The 17624-nt window shown below is 65.3% G+C and overlaps 1 protein-coding gene across 1 annotated transcript in view; it reads left to right on the forward strand.

Annotated features, from left to right (window-relative positions):
* Positions 1-17340, forward strand: part of LOC120393324 (collagen alpha-2(XI) chain-like) — a 67781-nt gene extending 50441 nt beyond the window's left edge. Inside the window, exons 45-65 of the mRNA XM_039517859.1 lie at positions 254-307; positions 397-450; positions 535-588; positions 1705-1758; positions 2511-2618; positions 2805-2858; positions 3035-3088; positions 3684-3737; positions 4749-4802; positions 5147-5254; positions 5940-5993; positions 6087-6140; positions 6631-6738; positions 7258-7311; positions 8966-9001; positions 9096-9149; positions 10120-10390; positions 11192-11304; positions 11992-12060; positions 12982-13215; positions 16335-17340. Coding sequence (XP_039373793.1) covers positions 254-307; positions 397-450; positions 535-588; positions 1705-1758; positions 2511-2618; positions 2805-2858; positions 3035-3088; positions 3684-3737; positions 4749-4802; positions 5147-5254; positions 5940-5993; positions 6087-6140; positions 6631-6738; positions 7258-7311; positions 8966-9001; positions 9096-9149; positions 10120-10390; positions 11192-11304; positions 11992-12060; positions 12982-13215; positions 16335-16481 — 1842 coding nt within the window. The 3' untranslated portion in view covers positions 16482-17340. The remainder of the gene's footprint in view (positions 1-253; positions 308-396; positions 451-534; positions 589-1704; positions 1759-2510; positions 2619-2804; positions 2859-3034; positions 3089-3683; positions 3738-4748; positions 4803-5146; positions 5255-5939; positions 5994-6086; positions 6141-6630; positions 6739-7257; positions 7312-8965; positions 9002-9095; positions 9150-10119; positions 10391-11191; positions 11305-11991; positions 12061-12981; positions 13216-16334) is intronic.
* Positions 17341-17624: the final 284 nt, after the last annotated feature.

The following is a 17624-nucleotide window of genomic DNA, read 5'->3' on the forward strand; positions in this document are numbered from 1 at the left end:
CCCCCCGCACAAGCTCCAGATGTGTCCCTCCCTCTGGGCCACCATCCCATCCTGAACCAGATGTGTCCCTCCATCTCTGCCACGCCCCCCCGCATCCTCCAGATCCAGATGTGTCCTAGGTCTAGGTCCCTCTTCGTCCCAAATCCAGATGTGCTGCCTGCTTCCCCCAACTCCCTGGATCCAGATGTGCCCCTTGATCTGCCCCTCCCCCCAGTCCAGATATGCCCCGCACTGATGCTCTGTCTCTCCCTAGGGTCTGCCGGGCCCGGCGGGGGAGAAGGGTGAGACAGGTGACGTGGGTCCCATGGTAAGTGACGCCGGCTGCCCCCCATTCCCAGCCCCCCTCCAGGTGGGAATGTCCCAGAGCCCCCCTCACTTTGTTCTTTCTCCCCACAGGGCCCCCCAGGACCACCGGGGCCACGTGGCCCAGCCGGACCCTCCGGAGCCGACGTAAGTTCCTCCCCCGCGCCCCCCCCCGTCAGCCCTGCCCCGCGCGTCCCCGGAGGTTACCAGCTCTGCTCTCTCCCCCTGCAGGGACCCCAAGGCGGCCCCGGAGGCATCGGCAACCTGGGCCCCCCCGGAGAGAAGGTAGGTGGAGGCAGGACGCCTGGGTTCTCTCCCAGCCCGGGGGGGCAGGGTGGGGCTGGTAGATTTCATGGAGTTCAAGCCCAGAAGGGCCCATTCGCTCCAGCCTGGCCCCTGGACAGTGGCGGGCAGAGAATCGCTCCCTGTCACCCTGTGCCCAGCCCCGCGACCTGGCTGGTCCGACACGTGTCAGCGCCCGGGGGACCGAGCCAGGGGCCACGACAGCTGAGCCCAGGAGGGACTGAGGGGCCCCCAGGGATGACACCCCTGCGATGGCAGGGACCTGATCTGCTGAGCCCAGCCAGCGACCCACACCCCGCGCTGCAGGGGAACAGGAAACCCCCCAAGGACCCCGCCAGTCTGTCCTGGGGGAGATTCCTTCCCTGCCCCAGTCTGGGGACCCCCAGCATGAGAGCCAGACTCAGCAGCCAGACAGAGGTATCTCTGGAGCCCCTCAGAGCACCGCCCCCCGTGTGGTGCCTGTCTCCAGCTGATTGACTCTTGGGGAGCAAATCCCTTCCTGACCCCGCTGCCCTGCAGCCTGAGACTGGGCGAGTCACTGTCCGCGTGCAGAGCATGCAGAGGGCAGTGCAGGCCGCCCTGTTCTCCCCATGGCCCGTGAAGGGAGGGGACGGATGGCGGGACTCAGAGTCACCCACTGCAGGAGTCAAAGGGACCCACCACCACTCGCCCAGGGGAATGTGCGGCTGGAGCAGGACTCCTGGGTTCTCTCCTAGCTTGGGGAGGGGAGCAGGGCCAGGACTCCTGGGTTCTCTCCTGGCGCGGGGAGGGGAGCGGGCCCAGGACTCCTGGGTTCTCTCCTAGCTCGGGGAGGGGAGCGGGGCCAGGACTCCTGGGTTCTCTCCTAGCTCGGGGAGGGGAGCGGGGCCAGGACTCCTGGGTTCACTCCTGGCTCGGGAGGGGAGCAGGGTCAGGACTCCTGGGTTCTCTCCTGGCGCGGGGAGGGGAGCGGGGCCAGGACTCCTGGGTTCTCTCTTGGCTCGGCTCGGGGAGTGGGGTCTAGTGACACAGGGCCTGTGGGGTGCTGCCGCGCTGTGTCCCTGGGACCATCCGGGGGGACCGGTCGGAGCGCGAGCGCTGACGTTTCTCTCATTTCAGGGTGAGCCTGGCGAGTCGGGGGCCCCCGGCATCCCTGGGGAGCCAGGAGTCAAGGTGAGTCTTTGGGCCCCCTGCCCCTGCTCCCTCGCACACCCTACCTGGCAGCACGGCCACTAACCCCCCCCGGGAACCCCCTCCCCCTGTTTGTCCCTGTCCTACCCCCCCGGGGCTCCCGCGGGGTCCTCGCCCCCACCTGGCGGCACAGACGCTATCCCATGGGATGCTCCCGCTCCGTCCCCCACCAAGGAGCCCCCCGAACCCTCCTTCATCCCCTCTACTGGGGCCCTGCCCCCTATGGGGACCAGTGGCCACCTCCCCACATTTGTCTCTTCCTTATTAAGGCCCATCCAGAGCTGTCAGCCTCCAGCCAGGGACCCCTCCTTGGGGGTGTCTCCTGTCAGGGACTCCCATAGCACTGCTCCCCCACAGCCAAGGGCCCCTCAGGGCCCATCTATCCCCTGCCTTGTGGGGGGAGACCCAGGGCCGGGCCTGGCCTTTCCCCCACCCAGTGAGAACCCCCCCAGAGCCCCTTTCTTCCAACAGGAACCCCCCCAAGTCTGGAGTGCTCCCCTCTCCCCAGGCTGTGAACCCCACCCCAGAGACACCGGGGCCAGGACCTCTCCCCCGTGACAGCCCCCCCGAAGAGACTCCTTCCCCCGCACACATGGGGGTCTCCCCAAGGGACACTGGGGCTGGGATCCCTCCCCTAGAGCTGACCCCCAGAGCTCTGCCCCCTGCCAGGCCACTCCTCCCATCCTCCCCCACACTGACACCCCCCCCCACCCCATGCTCTGTCTCCTTCCCAGGGCCCGCGAGGAGAGCGAGGGGAGAAAGGAGAGACTGGAGCCGCTGGCACAGCTGGACCCCCTGGAGGGAAAGGGCCCCCCGGAGACGATGGGCCCAAGGGGAACCCCGTGAGTGACGCGGCGCAGAGACCGGGGGAGGCGGAGCCAGGACTCCTGGGTTCTCTCCCAGCTCTGGGAGGGGAGTGGGGTCTAGTGGTTAGAGCGGGGGGGGGGTGTTGGGAGCCAGGACTCCTGGGTTCTGTGCCTGGCTATAGGAGGAGGTGGCTCAGGCTAATTCATTCCTGTCTCTTCCAGGGTCCTGTTGGTTTCCCAGGGGATCCAGGCCCCCCAGGTGAAATGGGCCCCAGAGTAAGTGTCAGCCCCATGCGTTGCCCTCCAGGTCCCTGCAGTCTGGGGGCGGGGCAGGTGCTGGGAGGTGGGGTGGGGTACTAGGGGGAATGCAGCCGGGTTTGGGGCCCCCTGGCTGGGGTTTGGGGTCCCTGCCGCGGCCTCCTGCTGACTCAGGGCTTGTTTTCCCCCTCCAGGGCCAGGACGGGGCGAAGGGCGAGCGAGGCGAGGATGGGGAACCCGGGCAGCTGGTGAGTGACCAGGGCTCCCGAGCGGGGCCCTGACGGGGTCCCCCCCCGGTGGTTTGGAATGGATCTCCCCTGACATTTGGACTGGACACCCCACCTGTGTCCCCAGACCCCCCACCCCCGAGTGCCCCCAGCAGTCTGATCAGACTCCGACGCCCCGCCAGATCGGGTCCTTCTCTGGATTCCTTCCTGATCGGCCGCTTCGACGTTCTGGATTGGAACCCACCTCTGATGTTCCGGATCCACCCTCTGTGACTGTACTCTGGGTTCCCCTGTTCTGGATCAGACCCCAATGTCTGGGTTCCCCTCTCCCTGACGTTCCGGATCAGGTTCCCCACCTCTCCAGGTTCCCCTCTCCCTGACGTTCTGGATCAGACCCCTCCCATTTCTGGGTTCTCCTTTCCCTCATGTTCTGGATCAGGTTCCCCACCTCTCCGGGTTCCCCTCTCCCTGACGTTCTGGATCAGACCCCCGCCCATCTCTGGGTTCTCCTTTCCCTCATGTTCTGGATCAGGTTCCCCACCTCTCCGGGTTCCCCTCTCCATGATGTTCTGGATTAGATTGGTTCTCCTAACTCCAGCTCTCTCTCTCTCTCTAGGGCTCGCCAGGCCCGACAGGAGAGAATGGCCCCCCAGGCCCCCCAGGGAAGAGGGTAAGTGACGGGTCTGTCAGGGCCCCACTCCCCTGCCCAGGTCACCCCCCTCCTCCCGCCGTCCCCCAGGAGCCGGGCAGAAGCGTCTCCCTGCACAGGGGGTGTGAGGGATGCGCCTGCTGTCCCAGCCACTGTGTGACGGGGACTCTGACCTACACAGACCCCCTCCCCGGGCACCCACCCCGTCTGCAGCCACAGTGACCCGCCAGCAGGGGGCAGCGAACACGCACACACACAGATCCAGCTCCGTGGGAATCTCATTGTGGGGAGGGTGGGGCTGGCACCGAGGGATGGAAATTCCTTCCCATCCCCGGCAGCGAGTGAAACGCCCGGGCCAGAGCCTGGAAGCTAATAACAGGGAAACCGCTTAGCTCCAGGGACCCCTCCCGCCCCACACCGAGCCAGCCGGTCCCTGCCATGGGGCCGGGTGGGAGCTGGCACCCCCTAGAGGGGACAGGCCCCTGCCCCATTCCCTGCCCGCCTGAGCCAGCCAGTCCCTGCCCTGGGGCGGGGTGGGAGCCGGCGCCCCTGAGAGGGGACAGGCCCCTGCCCCATTCCCTGCCCCCCTGAGCCAGCCAGTCCCTGCCCTGGGGCTGTGGGAGCCGGCGCCGCCCAGAGGAGACAGGCCCCGGGCCCCATTCCCTGCCCCCCTGAGCCAGCCGGTCCCGGCCCTGGGGGTGGGTGGGAGCCGGCACCCCTGAGAGGGGACAGGCCCCTGCCCCATTCCCTGCCCCCCTGAGCCAGCCAGTCCTCGCCCTGGTGCTGGGCGGGAGCCAGCACCCCTGAGAGGGGACAGGCCCCTGCCCCATTCCCTGCCCCCTTGAGCCAGCCAGTCCCTGCCCTGGGGCGGGGCGGGAGCCACACCCCTGAGAGGGGACAGGCCCCTGCCCCATTCCCTGCCCCCCTGAGCCAGCCAGTCCCCGCCCTGGGGCCGGGTGGGAGCCGGCGCCCCCTAGAGGGGACAGGCCCCTGCCCCATTCCCTTGTTCACCCCCGTCTCCTCTCTCCGCAGGGTCCCGCAGGCTCCCCGGGTCCCGAGGGGCGTCAGGGCGAGAAGGGCACTAAGGTAAGTGACTCAGGCTCCATCCCCCCCCCCCCCCCGGGTGGGGTCTCTGCTGGGGAGGTGTCGGGTCCCGGATCCCCTGGGGTCAGACCCAGCTCGGAGCTCCCCGGAGACGAGGCACGGCTGGGTCTGTCCCAGGGCCCCGGCTGGGAGCTCCCGGTGCAGCCAGCCAGGCCGTGGCCCAACCATGCCAAGCGCTCCTGTCCCATGATGCACTGGGGTCGGTGTGACGGGGAGCCCCAGGATGGCCTCTGACCCCAACGGGGCACGGTGACGCCAAGGAGCCCCCCCCACAGCTGTGACCGTGTCGCCCATCCCCGAGCTCACCCTGCCCCTCCGTCCCCCAGGGCGAGCCAGGCGCCGTGGGACCCCCTGGCAAGACCGGCCCCGTGGGGCCCCAGGGACCGGCCGGCAAGCAGGGGCCTGACGGGCTCAGAGGCATCCCTGGCTCAGTGGTAAGTGACAGTGAGTGCACGCCAGCAGGACGCCTGGGTCCTGTCCCGGCTCTGCGGGGGAGTTGGGGCTGGTGGTCAGAGCATGTGGGATGGGAGCCAGGACTCCTGGGTTCTGCCCCAGCTCTGGGAGGGGAGTGGGAGCTGGTGGGTTAGAGCAGGGGGGCTGGGAGCCAGGTCTCCTGGGTTCTGCCCCAGCTCTGGGAGGGGAGTGGGGGCTGGTGGGTTAGAGCAGGGGGGCTGGGAGCCGGGACTCCTGGGTTCTGCCCCAGCTCTGGGAGAGGAGTGGGGGCTGGTGGGTTAGAGCAGGGGGGCTGGGAGCCAGGACTCCTGAGTTCTGCCCCAGCTCTGGGAGAGGAGGTGGCGACTGGTTGTTAGAGCAGGGGGCTGGGAGCCAGGACTCCTGGGTTCTGCCCCAGCTCTGAGAGTGGAGTTCTGCCCCCTGCAGACCTGTCCAGAGCGGTCAACGCATGAGACCCACTGCCTCCAGGCTGGGGAGCCCCAGAGGGGTGGGGTGCAGGACCCACTGCCTCCGACTGGGGAGCCCCAGAGGGGTGGGGTGCAGGACCCACTGCCTCCGACTGGGGAGCCCCAGAGCAGGGGGGGCCTCGGGCTGGGCTGTGGGGGGCAGCCCCAGGGCATGGTCGGGGCAGTGTTTAGTGCTAACTCTCCCCTCCATCCCCCGCAGGGAGAACAAGGCAAGCCGGGCGCCACGGGCCAGACGGGCCCCCCTGGACCTGTGGTGAGTGTGACTCCGCCCTCCCCTGCGACGGAGCCCCCCCTCCCCGCGCCCCCCCCCGCCCCGGCTAACCGCTCTGCTTGTATCTCCCCGCAGGGCCCCCCGGGGCTGCCCGGCCTCAAAGGGGACTCCGGACCCAAAGGAGAGAAGGTGAGCGGGGGACACACGGGGGGTGCACGGCCTGTGTGTGAACACACACAACACACCCGTGGGTGGGGGGGAATGATACACGCCCCGTGCACCAGTGTGCACCAGCATGTGCCACATGGCGCCAGCCCACGCCACGCAGTGCCAGGGAACATGCCAGCACACACGTGCTACACAATGCAGGTGAATGCACCAAGAGACGGGAACGCCCACGACACGCGCATCACGAGTGTGGCACAAGGGATACACAAGTCTGTGTGAACCAGACACGTCAGCACAACCGCCTGCGAGTATCCCTGGGGTGCACGTCCCACAGCCCGCACAAGGGGCACGAGGGCGTGTGAGCACCCAGGGCAGAGACCCCTCCCCACACGCTGTCCGTACTCACACGCCCAGCCCCAGCATGCAGCCCGTCTGTCTGCCCGTCCGACACCCAGCCCTCGATGCCGTCCCCCTTCTGTCTGTCCTGCACTGACCACTGTGTCTTTCCCAGGGCCACCCCGGTCTGATCGGCCTGATCGGGCCCCCGGGCGAGCAGGGAGAGAAAGGGGACCGGGGCCTGCCTGGCCCGCAGGGCTCCCTGGGGTCCAAAGGAGAGACCGTGAGTATCGGGGGAGGGGGAGTTCTCCACCGCCAGACCCCCTGCCAGAGACCCCTGCCATGTGGGGAGCAGTGGGAGCTTGGGGGGCCAGGGGCCAGGACTCCTGGGTTCTCTCCCCGGCTCTGGGAGGGGAGTGGGATCCAGTGGGTTAGAGCAGGGGAGACTGGGAGCCAGGACTCCTGGGTTCTATCCCTGGCTCTGGGAGAGGAGGGGGGGCTGGTGGGTTAGGGCTGGGGGGGCAGGGAGCCAGGACTCCTGGGTTCTATCCCAGCTCTGGGAGAGGAGGGGGGGCTGGTGGGTTAGAGCAGGGGGTCTGGAAGCCAGGACTCCTGGGTTCTAATCACTGCTCTGTGGGTGGGGGTGGGGGTGATGAGCAGGGCTGCCCAGGGAGGAGGCTGTGTTGGACCCAGGGCAGACAGGGGGCAAATGTGGGAGCCCTTGTGAGGTCTGGGGTGCGAGGGGTTAATTGGGGTGCTCCTGGTCTCATGCTAATTCCGCTCTCTGTTCTCGCCCCTGCAGGGGATCCCTGGTGCTACTGGCCCCATCGGCCCCGCCGGGCCCCCGGGACTTCCTGTGAGTGACCTTTGACCTTCCCCAGTGCTGCTTGTGGGTCTGGGTCTCACCCCATGGCCCCTGTATCTGAGCATCACCTGTAATGGGCCCCGTTTTGTCATCTGCCCCTCACCCCTGTGTCTGGGCATCGCCTGTAACGTGCCCGTGACACTGCGGGGTGCGCTCCAGACTGGGGCAGGGGCTGTGTCACTGCCTGCCCGGTATCCTGGGGTGCCCTGCGGTGCCTTGCTGCTGGAGCGCCGAGCCTAGACCCCCTACAGCCCCCCCAGCATGTTCCCCCCGAGGGCTGGGTACAGACGCCACCTGCCAGCCACGCCCGGGTCACGCCCGGCCCCACCAGCCTGGGTTAGTGCTGCAGGGTGACCCCAGCCTGCCCCGGGCTGCCCCCCAGGCCGGTGTTCTGCACTGTCCAGCCCTCTCCTGGCCAGGCCGATAGGGGATCTCATACAGCCGGCAGCCCCACAGGTGGCGTTACCCACACGGCTCGCAGCCCGGGATTAGGGTCGAGCTTCGTTCACTACAGAGCGGCAGGTGGTCAGTGGGTCCCGGTGACAAGGCGTCGAGGTCAGACGGTCACAGGGAGAATAAAGATAAAACGTTGCCCAGAACGAACCCTAAGGGGCCGAGCGGGGTCCCAGGCGCAGTCCCTAACTACTGGTCGTGCGCCGGGTCGGGGCCTGTCCTGGGGGCCGACGGCCGGTTTCTTGTGTCCTCAGAGGCGAATAAGCTGGGCAGGGAGTGAGAGCGTGGGGTGTCCACCCCCCCTTGGATAGCTCAGCCCCTGGGACATGCCTGCGCACTCCCGAGGGGACCCCCAGATAACGCTCTGTCCCCCCTAGATAACGCTCTGACCCCTGGAGCGAGGGGACCCCTAGATAACGCTCTGACCCCCAGGGGACCCCTAGATAACGCTCTGACCCCCAGAGCGAGGGGACCCCTAGATAACGCTCTGTCCCCCAGGGGACCCCTAGATAACGCTCTGACCCCCAGAGCGAGGGGACCCCTAGATAACGCTCTGTCCCCCGGAGCGAGGGGACCCGTAGATAATGCTCTGTCCCCCAGGGGACCCCCAGATAACGCTCTGTCCCCCGGAGCGAGGGGTCGTGGAGTCGGGGGGGCGGGTGTGCTGAGCTCAGGGATGTCGACACTGGGGAGTTCTCCCGTCGGCGGAGTTAATCCACCTCCCCGAGGGGCCGGCGCTGTGTCGGCGGGCAGAGCTCTCCCACAGCAGGTCGGTGTAACTGCCTCGCTCGGGGGTGGATTATTCACAGCCCCGAGCGACGTGGTTACACCGATACAGTCTGCAGCGTAGCCTGGCCTCAGACCTGGTCCTGCCCCGGCCCCGTGCCAGAGCGCGGCCGCTTGCTGGGTGCTGGCCCGTCTGCTGGGACAGCGCCTGGCTGGACGCGGGCCCTTGTCCCCTCCCCAGACCTGTCAGTTGTGACTGCAGCGTGTCCGTGACGTGTGTACGACGTGGCTGCGTGGGGCCCCGTGAGCTCACGGACCAGCCAGTCACTGGTGTGCAAAGGGACCTCACTAGGGGTGTGAATACAGGGTGCATCCTGTCACACCGCCCCTCCCCCGGCCTGAGGGCTGCCAGCGCCCCCCACCCCCAGCCCCCCGTGTCTCTGATTGTCCTGTCGTTGCTTTGCAGGGCCCGGCCGGTCCCAAGGGTGCGAAGGGAGCCACGGTAAGCGCTGTCCCGGGGGCCCCAGCTGGGGGGGCCCGCCCCCCCACCCCGTCACCCCTGCAGGCAGCTGACGTCTCTGGGCTCTCCCCGCCAGGGACAAGCCGGCCCCAAGGGTGAGCGAGGCGTCCCCGGCCCCCCCGGACACCCGGTGAGTGACCCCCCCACCCTGCTTCCCTTCGACCTGCTGCCTCGGACCGTCCGTTCCCTGCGCTGCGGCTGCTCCCCTGGTCCCCCCATCCCTCGCTCGCAGCGTCGTCCCCCTTCCCGGCTCGGTTACTTACCCTGCCCCCTGCCCTCCCTGGCCCACCCCGCTCTGCCCTCCCCATCACCTTCCCTCCCTGCCCTGCCCCCATCCGTCTCTGCCCTGCCCCTGCTCCCCATCCTCGCTCACAGCGTCGTCCCCCTTCCCGGCTCCGTTACTTACCCGGCTGTCTGCCCCGCCCTGCCCCCTGCCCTCCCTGCCCCGCCCCGCCCTGCCCCCTTCCCTCTCTGCCCCCTTCCCTCCCTGCCCCGCCCTGCCCCTGCCCTCCCTGCTCTGCCCTGCCTCCTGCTCCCCATCCCTCCCTGCCCTGCCCCGGTTCCCGCCATCCTCGCTCACAGCATCGTCCCCCTTCCCGGCGCGGTTACTTACCCTGCCGCCTGCCCCGCCCTGCCCCCTTCCCTCCCTGCCCTGCCCCCTGCTCCCCATCCCTCCCTGCCCTGCCCCCGGTTCCCCATCCCTCGCCCACAGCATCGTTCCCCTTCCCGGCTCGGTTACTTACCCTGCTGTCTGCCCCGCCCTGCCCCCTTCCCTCCCTGCTCTGCCCTCCCGCCTGCTCCCCATCCCTCGCCGCAGCGTCGTCCCCTTCCCCGCTCGGTTACTGACCCTGCCCCCTGCCCTGCCCTGCCCCCCATTCCTCTCTGCCCTGCCCCCTGCTCCCCATCCCTCGCTCACAGCGTCGTCCCCCTTCCCGGCTCGGTTACTTACCCTGCTGTCTGCCCCGCCCTGCCCCCTTCCCACCCTGCCCCTCCTACCCCACTCTTCCCCCTGCTCCTTCCTTCCCTGCCCCACACTGTCCCTGCCCTGCCCCTCCCCTCCCCCCATCCCCTGCCCCACTGACGGTGCTGTGCCGGCGCAGGGCCCCCCCGGGGAGGTGATCCAGCCGCTGCCCATCCAGCTGCCCAGGAAGGGCAAGCGGTCGATCGACGCCAGCCAGCTGGTGGGCGAGGACGGGGAGGGGCTGGCGGCGGACGGGGCCCACGGCCACGCGGGCGGCATGGACGAGATCTTCGGCTCCCTCACCGCCCTCAAGCGGGAGATCGAGCAGATGAAGCACCCGATGGGCACCCAGGACAACCCGGCCCGCACCTGCCAGGACCTGCGGCTCTGCCACCCCGACCTGCCCGACGGTGAGCGCCGGGCCAGGCTGGATGGGAGACGGGGCAGCGCTAGGGGCGGGGGCAGCGGGGGGGGGCAGCAGGGGGCTCTGCCCGGGCAGTCAGGGCTCCCATGGCCCCAGGGCGGCGCTGGGGCTGGGCTGCAGGGGCAGCAGGGGGCTCTGCCCGGGCAGTCAGGGCTCCCCATGGCCCCAGGGCAGCGCGAGGGGCTTGGCTGCAGGGGGCAGCAGGGGCTCTGCCTGGGCAGTCAGGGCTCCCCGTTGCCCCAGGGCAGCGCTAGGGGCTGGGCTGGGGCAGCAGGGGGCTCTGCCCGGGCAGTCCGGGCCCCCCATGGCCCCAGGGCGGCGCTGGGGGCTGGGCTGCAGGGGGGGGGCAGCAGGGGGCTGCCCGGGCAGTTAGGGCTCCCCATGGCCCCAGGGCAGCGCTAGGGGCTGGGCTGCGGGGCGGGGGCAGCAGGGGGCTCTGCCCGGGCAGTCAGGGGTCCCCATGGCCCCAGGGCGGTGCTGGGGCTGGGCTGCAGGGGGGGGGCAGCAGGGGGCTCTGCCTGGGCAGTCAGGGCTCCCCATGGCCCCCGGGGGGCGGTAGGGGCGGGGCTGCAGGGGGGGCAGCAGGGGGCTCTGCCCGGGCAGTCAGGGCTCCCCATGGCCCCAGGGCAGCGCTGGGGGCTGGGCTGCGGTGGGGGGGGGCAGCGGGGGGCTCTGCCCGGGCAGTCAGGGCTATCCCTGGGTGTCGCTAGGGGGCCGTGCTGCTGGGGTGGCTGGGGGGGGGAGAACGAAGAGGATTCTTTGTGCACTGACCCCCCCCCACCCCCAGGCGAGTACTGGATCGACCCCAACGAGGGCTGCTCCCGGGACTCCTTCAAGGTGCATTGCGACTTCACGGCTGGCGGGGAGACCTGCCTCTTCCCCACCAAAGAGACGCAGAAGGTGAGTGTGATGGGGGTGGGGGCTTGTCGCGGAGTGTGGGGGAGTCCGGCCCTGCCCCCCTCTTCCTGGACCCACAGTGACTCTCAGCCAGCCAGTAAAACAGAAGGTTTATTGGACAACAGGAACACAGGATACAGCCCAGCTCGTGTTCAGCGCCAGGACCCCTCACTCTGGCCTCTCTGGGGGTTCAGGGTGTCTGGATTCCAGCATAGGATCCCCTGAAATCCCACCACCCAGTTCCCCAACCGAAAACTGAAAAACTGACCCCCGTCTCCACTCAGCTCCTTTCCTTTGTCTAGCTCCAGGGCAGGGGTGTCGACCTCCCCTCCCCCCTGCCTAGCTCATGTTACAGGCTGAATACTTGTCTCTCACCTATCTCCCACACAGACAGTCCCTACTCCATCAGGGCTAGGGGCCAGGACTCCTGGGTTCTCTCCCAGCTCTGGGAGGGGAGTGGGGGCTGGTGGGTTAGAAGTTGGGGGGCTGGGGGCCAGGACTCCTGGGTTCTTTCCTGTTATAACAGCCCCAAGCGGCCACTGTCTGGTTTTGGCACTAGAGCAGCTGTGGCTGGCTGAAGGGAGGATTTAGCCCCAGCCTCGCCCCCGGCTCCCAGCCAGGCTCAGCGCGTTTGGGGCACCCCCAGGTGCAGCCCCCCCTGAGCCTGTCTCTCCTGGTCTCCCCCGCCAGGTCCATATGTCTGCGTGGCAGGAGGAGACGCCCCCGCGCTGGTTCAGCCAGTTCCGGGAAGGAAGGAAGGTGAGAGCTGGGCGGCTGGTGGGGGTGTCCTGGGCTTGGTGACACCACCAGGGTCACCCCGACAGCTGGCCTGGTCTTGGGGATCCTGCACCCCGATAATACAGCTCATGCCCCCCATACACAGCCCTGGCACCTCTGAATGAGCCCCAGAGACAGGCCCCGCCTGAGCATGTGTGTGTGTGTGTGTGTGTGTGTGTGTGTGCAGATACCTCCTGTACCCCCCAGCTCCAACACTGACCCCCTGCTGACACCTGGGGTCTGCAAAGGGGTCTCCAGTGACCAGACTCCACCTCCAGCTAACGTGCGTCCATCCAACCTTCCAACTCCTCTGTCATTCACCCCCCGGAATCCCCCTCCGTGCCCAGCCCCGAGGGTGTCTCTCTCTGGCCCCAGACTCTCCTCGATCTGATCCATCCCTAGACCCACCTGGAGTCTTGTCTGCCTGGCCTGTTCCCCATCTGATGTCTGTCCAGCCCTGAGTCCCTCTGTCTGCGGCGTGGCAGATCCACCCCCGAGAAACCCGTCTGGGGCTCTGTCCGTGCCCCTTGGGGTGACCAGGCAGCGAGTGTGAGACATCGGGACGGGGGGGGGGGTAATAGGAGCCTATATAAAAAAAAGACCCCAAAATCGGGACTGTCCCTATAAAAGCGGGACGTCTGGTCACCCTAATGCCCCTGTCCTCGGAGCTGCCCATCCCCCGTCCTCCGTTCTGCCCATCCCCCGTCCTCCGCTCTGCCCATCCGTCTGTCTCCGGCTCTGTCCATCTCTCTCCCTGCCTCTGGCGCCCTTCACCACAGAGCACAGACTCTGATCCCCACTGAGTGCCCCCCGGGCAGGGGCTCCCCAGGCCTTGCCCCGAGCGGGGAGTGCGGGGGGTGGCTGCCACGTGCATCTCCCCCTAACGTGTCCCTGCCCCCCCAGTTCTCGTACGTGGACGCGGACGGGCGCCCGGTGGGCGCGGTGCAGCTCACCTTCCTGCGGCTGCTCAGCGTGGCCGCCCGGCAGAACTTCACCTACCACTGCCAGCGCTCGGTGGCCTGGCGCAGCGCCGCCTCCGGGGGCCACCAGCGCGCCCTCCGCCTCCGGGGCGCCAACGAGGAGGACATGAGCTACGACAACAGCCCCTACATCACGGCCCTCACCGACGGCTGCGCGGTGAGCGGGGCCGGGGCGGGGAGCCGGGGGAGGACAGGCTGGGATGGGGGGGTGAAGGGCGAGACGGGACCATGTGGAGGGACAGATACACTGGATGGAGGCGCTGGGAGGGAGGGATGTGTGACGCACCCCATAGTGCGTTATAGAAATATGCTTATGAATGTAAATATGACATAACTGAGATACGTTCATGCTACATAGGCCATGTCACAGATCTCTGCACAGGTTACGTTCTACGGAATGTTTTCATCCTATTCATATTCATGTATCATTTTTATATCGGAAGTTATGAGCGTTGGCTCGATGCTTCAAAGGCAGATGTGATCAACGAAGTGTGAGGGGTTATTCAAGTAATTGGAAGTACTTGGCTAACAATGGACCTTGACAGAGGCCAGTCCACATCTGAGCTTTCCTGGGAACGTTCCTGGAGAGAACTGAGTCATGCAGGGACATGTGACTTGCCCATGTGACTCCCAAACTCCAGCCTGTAGAGGGGATTCTACACAGGGGGAGGGAGGGGTTTAGACCCACAAGGAGACACTATGTAAAGCCTTGGGAGACCCCTCCATTTTGTCTTCAGCTGGCTCAAGGGAGAGCCTGTCCACCCCACCAGAGTACCTGAAAGAAACTGGAACAAAGGACAGTAACAACCCCAACCCGTCACAGTGGCGTCATGAACAGGATACGAACCTGTGCTGGGAAACCCCATTGGATTTCGAACACTGTGACGAGCTGGATCACAGAAACCCCCTTGGGAACTGCCACCTGATGTGCTGAGACTGCCTCTGAGCCCGTTTTCCCTGCCAGCCTGGGAGTTCAGTGCCCTGCCTGGTTGCTCCAGACACGCCAGCCTGCTGCAAACACAGACCCAGGTCAGAACCACGTCCCCCACAAGCTGCAGGCTGAACTGAAAACAGCTTAAGACGTGCTCCTGTCTCCAGCACTCAGACCACTCCCAATGGGGTCTAAACCCAAATCAATCCGTCTTACTCTGTATAAAGCTTAGAATAGAACATGCAAGTCTAAGCCTAACACAGTCAGAAAGTGATTACAGATAAAATCTCACCCTCAGAGAGGTTCCAATAAGTTGCTTTCACAGACTGGAGATGCCTTCCTCGTCTGGGCCCGTCCCTTCCCCGGTACAGCCCTTGGTCCAGCTCAGGGGGTAACTGGGGGATTTCTCATGACTGCAGCCCCCTTTGTCCTGCTCCACCCCCTTTTATAGCTTTGGCACCAGGCGGGAATCCTTTGTCCCTCTCTGGGTCCCCACCTCTCCTTCTACATGGAAAAGCGCCAAGTTAAAGATGGATTCCGGTATCATGTGACATGATCACATGTCGCTGTAAGACTTCATTGCCCACTTGCCAGCACACACGGATACGGGAAGACTTACAAGTAAACAGAGACGTCTGCAGTCAATTGTCCTCCTTAATGGGAGCCATCAAAATTCCAAAGTACCATTAATGTCCCACACGTTGCATAATTACAATCGGCCTCAGAGTTATATTTCATATTCCTAGTTTCAGATACAAGAGAGGTACATTCATACAAACAGGATGATCACACTCAGTAGATTATAAGCTTTGTAATGATCCCTTACACGAGACCTTTTGCATGAAGCATATTCCAGTTACATTATATTCACACTCATTAGTATATTTGCATAAAATCATATGGAGTGCGACGTCACAGGATGGATACCCGGGGATGGGTGAATAGACAGTTGCAGGATGGAGGAGAGTGGATGGATACACTAGGAGGGAGGGATGGGGAGGGGTGGATCGATGGAGCAATGGATGGATACACTAGCAGGGAGGTTGGAAGGATGGAGCGATGGATGGATACACTAAGAGGGAGGCTGGAAGGATGGAGGGATGGATGGATACACTAGCAGGGAGGCTGGAAGGATGGAGGGATGGATGGAGCGATGGATGGATACACTAGCAGGGAGGCTGGAAGGATGGAGGGAAGGATGGAGGGATGGATGGATACACTAGCAGGGAGGCTGGGAGGATGGAGGGATGGATGGATACACTAGGAGGGAGGCTGGGAGGATGGAGGGATGGATGGAGGGATGGATGGATACACTAGCAGGGAGGCTGGGAGGATGGAGGGATGGATGGATACACTAGCAGGGAGGCTGGAAGGATGGAGGGAAGGATGGAGGGATGGATGGATACACTAAGAGGGAGGCTGGGAGGATGGAGGGAAGGATGGAGGGATGGATGGATACACTAGGAGGGAGGCTGGAAGGGTGGAGGGAAGGATGGAGGGATGGATGGATACACTAGGAGGGAGGGATGGATGGACGGGCGATGGGGAGGGAGGGATGGATGGAGGGATGAGGACATGAGGGATGGATGGATACACTAGCAGGGAGGCTGGAGGGATGGAGGGATGGATGGAGGGATGGATGGATACACTAGGAGGGAGGTTGGAAGGATGGAGGGAAGGATGGAGGGATGGATGGATACACTAGCAGGGAGGCTGGAAGGATGGAAGGATGGATGGAGGGATGGATGGATACACTAGGAGGGAGGCTGGAAGGATGGAGGGATTGATGGATGCACTAGGAGGGAGGCTGGAAGGATGGAGGGAAGGATGGATACACTAGGAGGGAGGCTGGAAGGATGGAGGGATGGATGGATACACTAGGAGGGAGGCTGGGAGGATGGAGGGATTGATGGATGCACTAGGAGGGAGGCTGGAAGGATGGAGGGAAGGATGGATACACTAGGAGGGAGGCTGGAAGGATGGAGGGATGGATGGACGGGTGATGGGGAGGAAGTGATGGATGGAGGGATGAGGACATGAGGGATGGATGGATACACTAGCAGGGAGGCTGGAGGGATGGAGGGAAGGATGGAGGGATGGATGGATACACTAGGAGGGAGGTTGGAAGGATGGAGGGAAGGATGGAGGGATGGATGGAGGGATTGATGGATACACTAGGAGGGAGGCTGGATGACCAGACAGTTGCCGGGGACAGAGGGCAGGAACAGAGGTCAGAGCCCGGGTCGCTGCGGCGAGAGAGGCCCCCCTGGGGAGCCCGTGGCAGGAACAGCCCCTGGAGCCGCTGACCCCACGGCCTGACCCTCCCCCTGTCCCTCCCCCTGCAGCGGCGGAAGGGCCCGGACAGGACGGTGCTGGAGGTGAACACGCCCCGCGTGGAGCAGCTCCCCCTGCTGGACGCGCACTTCACGGACTTTGGGGAGCCCAACCAGAAGTTTGGGTTTGAGGTGGGACCCGTCTGTTTCCTGGGCTAAGACCAACCCCTGTGAGCCCTTCCCTGGTCCCTGAGGGAATGTCCCAGCCTGGCCCAGGCCCCACCATCCCCCGAGCAGCGAAGCTACGGGACCTACCGCCCACCCGAGGGACGGACCCGCCACGACGACCCACAGCCACCAAGACCGACGCACCCGGCGCCGTCTCCCGCTGGGACCAGGGACCGGAGAGAGACACCGAAGAGACGTCACTGCTTAGACCCTCCTGTATTTTAACATGTAGCGAGAGGACAGTTACACCCATGCGCTGGCTGGATCCCTCAGAGCCCCACAATCCTCCAGCCAGAGCTCCCAGAATGCCCAGCTACATCCCTCATTGCCCGTGGGCCATATTCCCCAGAGTGTCTCAGGGCTCATCCTCCATATCTCCCAGAGCCCCTCAGCTCTAACCCGACTGGAGCCACCCCGAAACGATGGACCCGGTACCCCAATTCCCCTCTGACCGGGGAGCAAAGCCATTAATGTCTAATGAACATTGTGAGCGAACCAGAGTTAATACGTCAGCAGGGCGGCCGGCTCCCCTGTGCCAGGCAGCATCGTGGATAGGGACCTGGGTTAACCCCAGTGGGCTCCCGTCCCCCCTCCCCACAGTGCTGACACCTGTCAGTGACAACGACCCTCATGCTTCAGGGCAGGTGCCGGCCTGCAGGGATGGGGTCAGGAGGAAACTTCCTCCTCACTAAGGGTTCCTTTAATTCCTGGTTTAGTCACCTCCTGCAGGGTTCCTGCCCTTTCCACCCAGAGCAGCGCAGGCGGGAGGCCAGGCTAGATGGGCCCCTGGTCCGGGCCAGGCTGGGATTCCTCTGCCTCCTTCATCCCTATCAATGGGCTCCAGTTCCCCCCCCCCACACACACACTAATTCACATTTCTTCTTCCTTTGCCATTAATCTCAGTGGGGTGCTCCCCTCCCCTCCCCCACTATGGTAATTAGTATTGATTTGTGAGGCTGCAACCCCTCCCCCACTGGACTAATTAATATCAAATGAACAAAACATATTAATTAATATCAGTGGGGTGTCCCCCCTCCCCCTGGTACTAATTAGTGTTAATTGACATGGACAGGGCTCCATGGCCCTTCTCTGCCCTACCCGTGCTCTGTGCCTTCCCTGCCATATCAGTTACGA

This window comes from Mauremys reevesii, unplaced genomic scaffold (assembly GCF_016161935.1).
Source record: "Mauremys reevesii isolate NIE-2019 unplaced genomic scaffold, ASM1616193v1 Contig18, whole genome shotgun sequence".
NCBI classification, from domain to species: domain Eukaryota; kingdom Metazoa; phylum Chordata; order Testudines; family Geoemydidae; genus Mauremys; species Mauremys reevesii.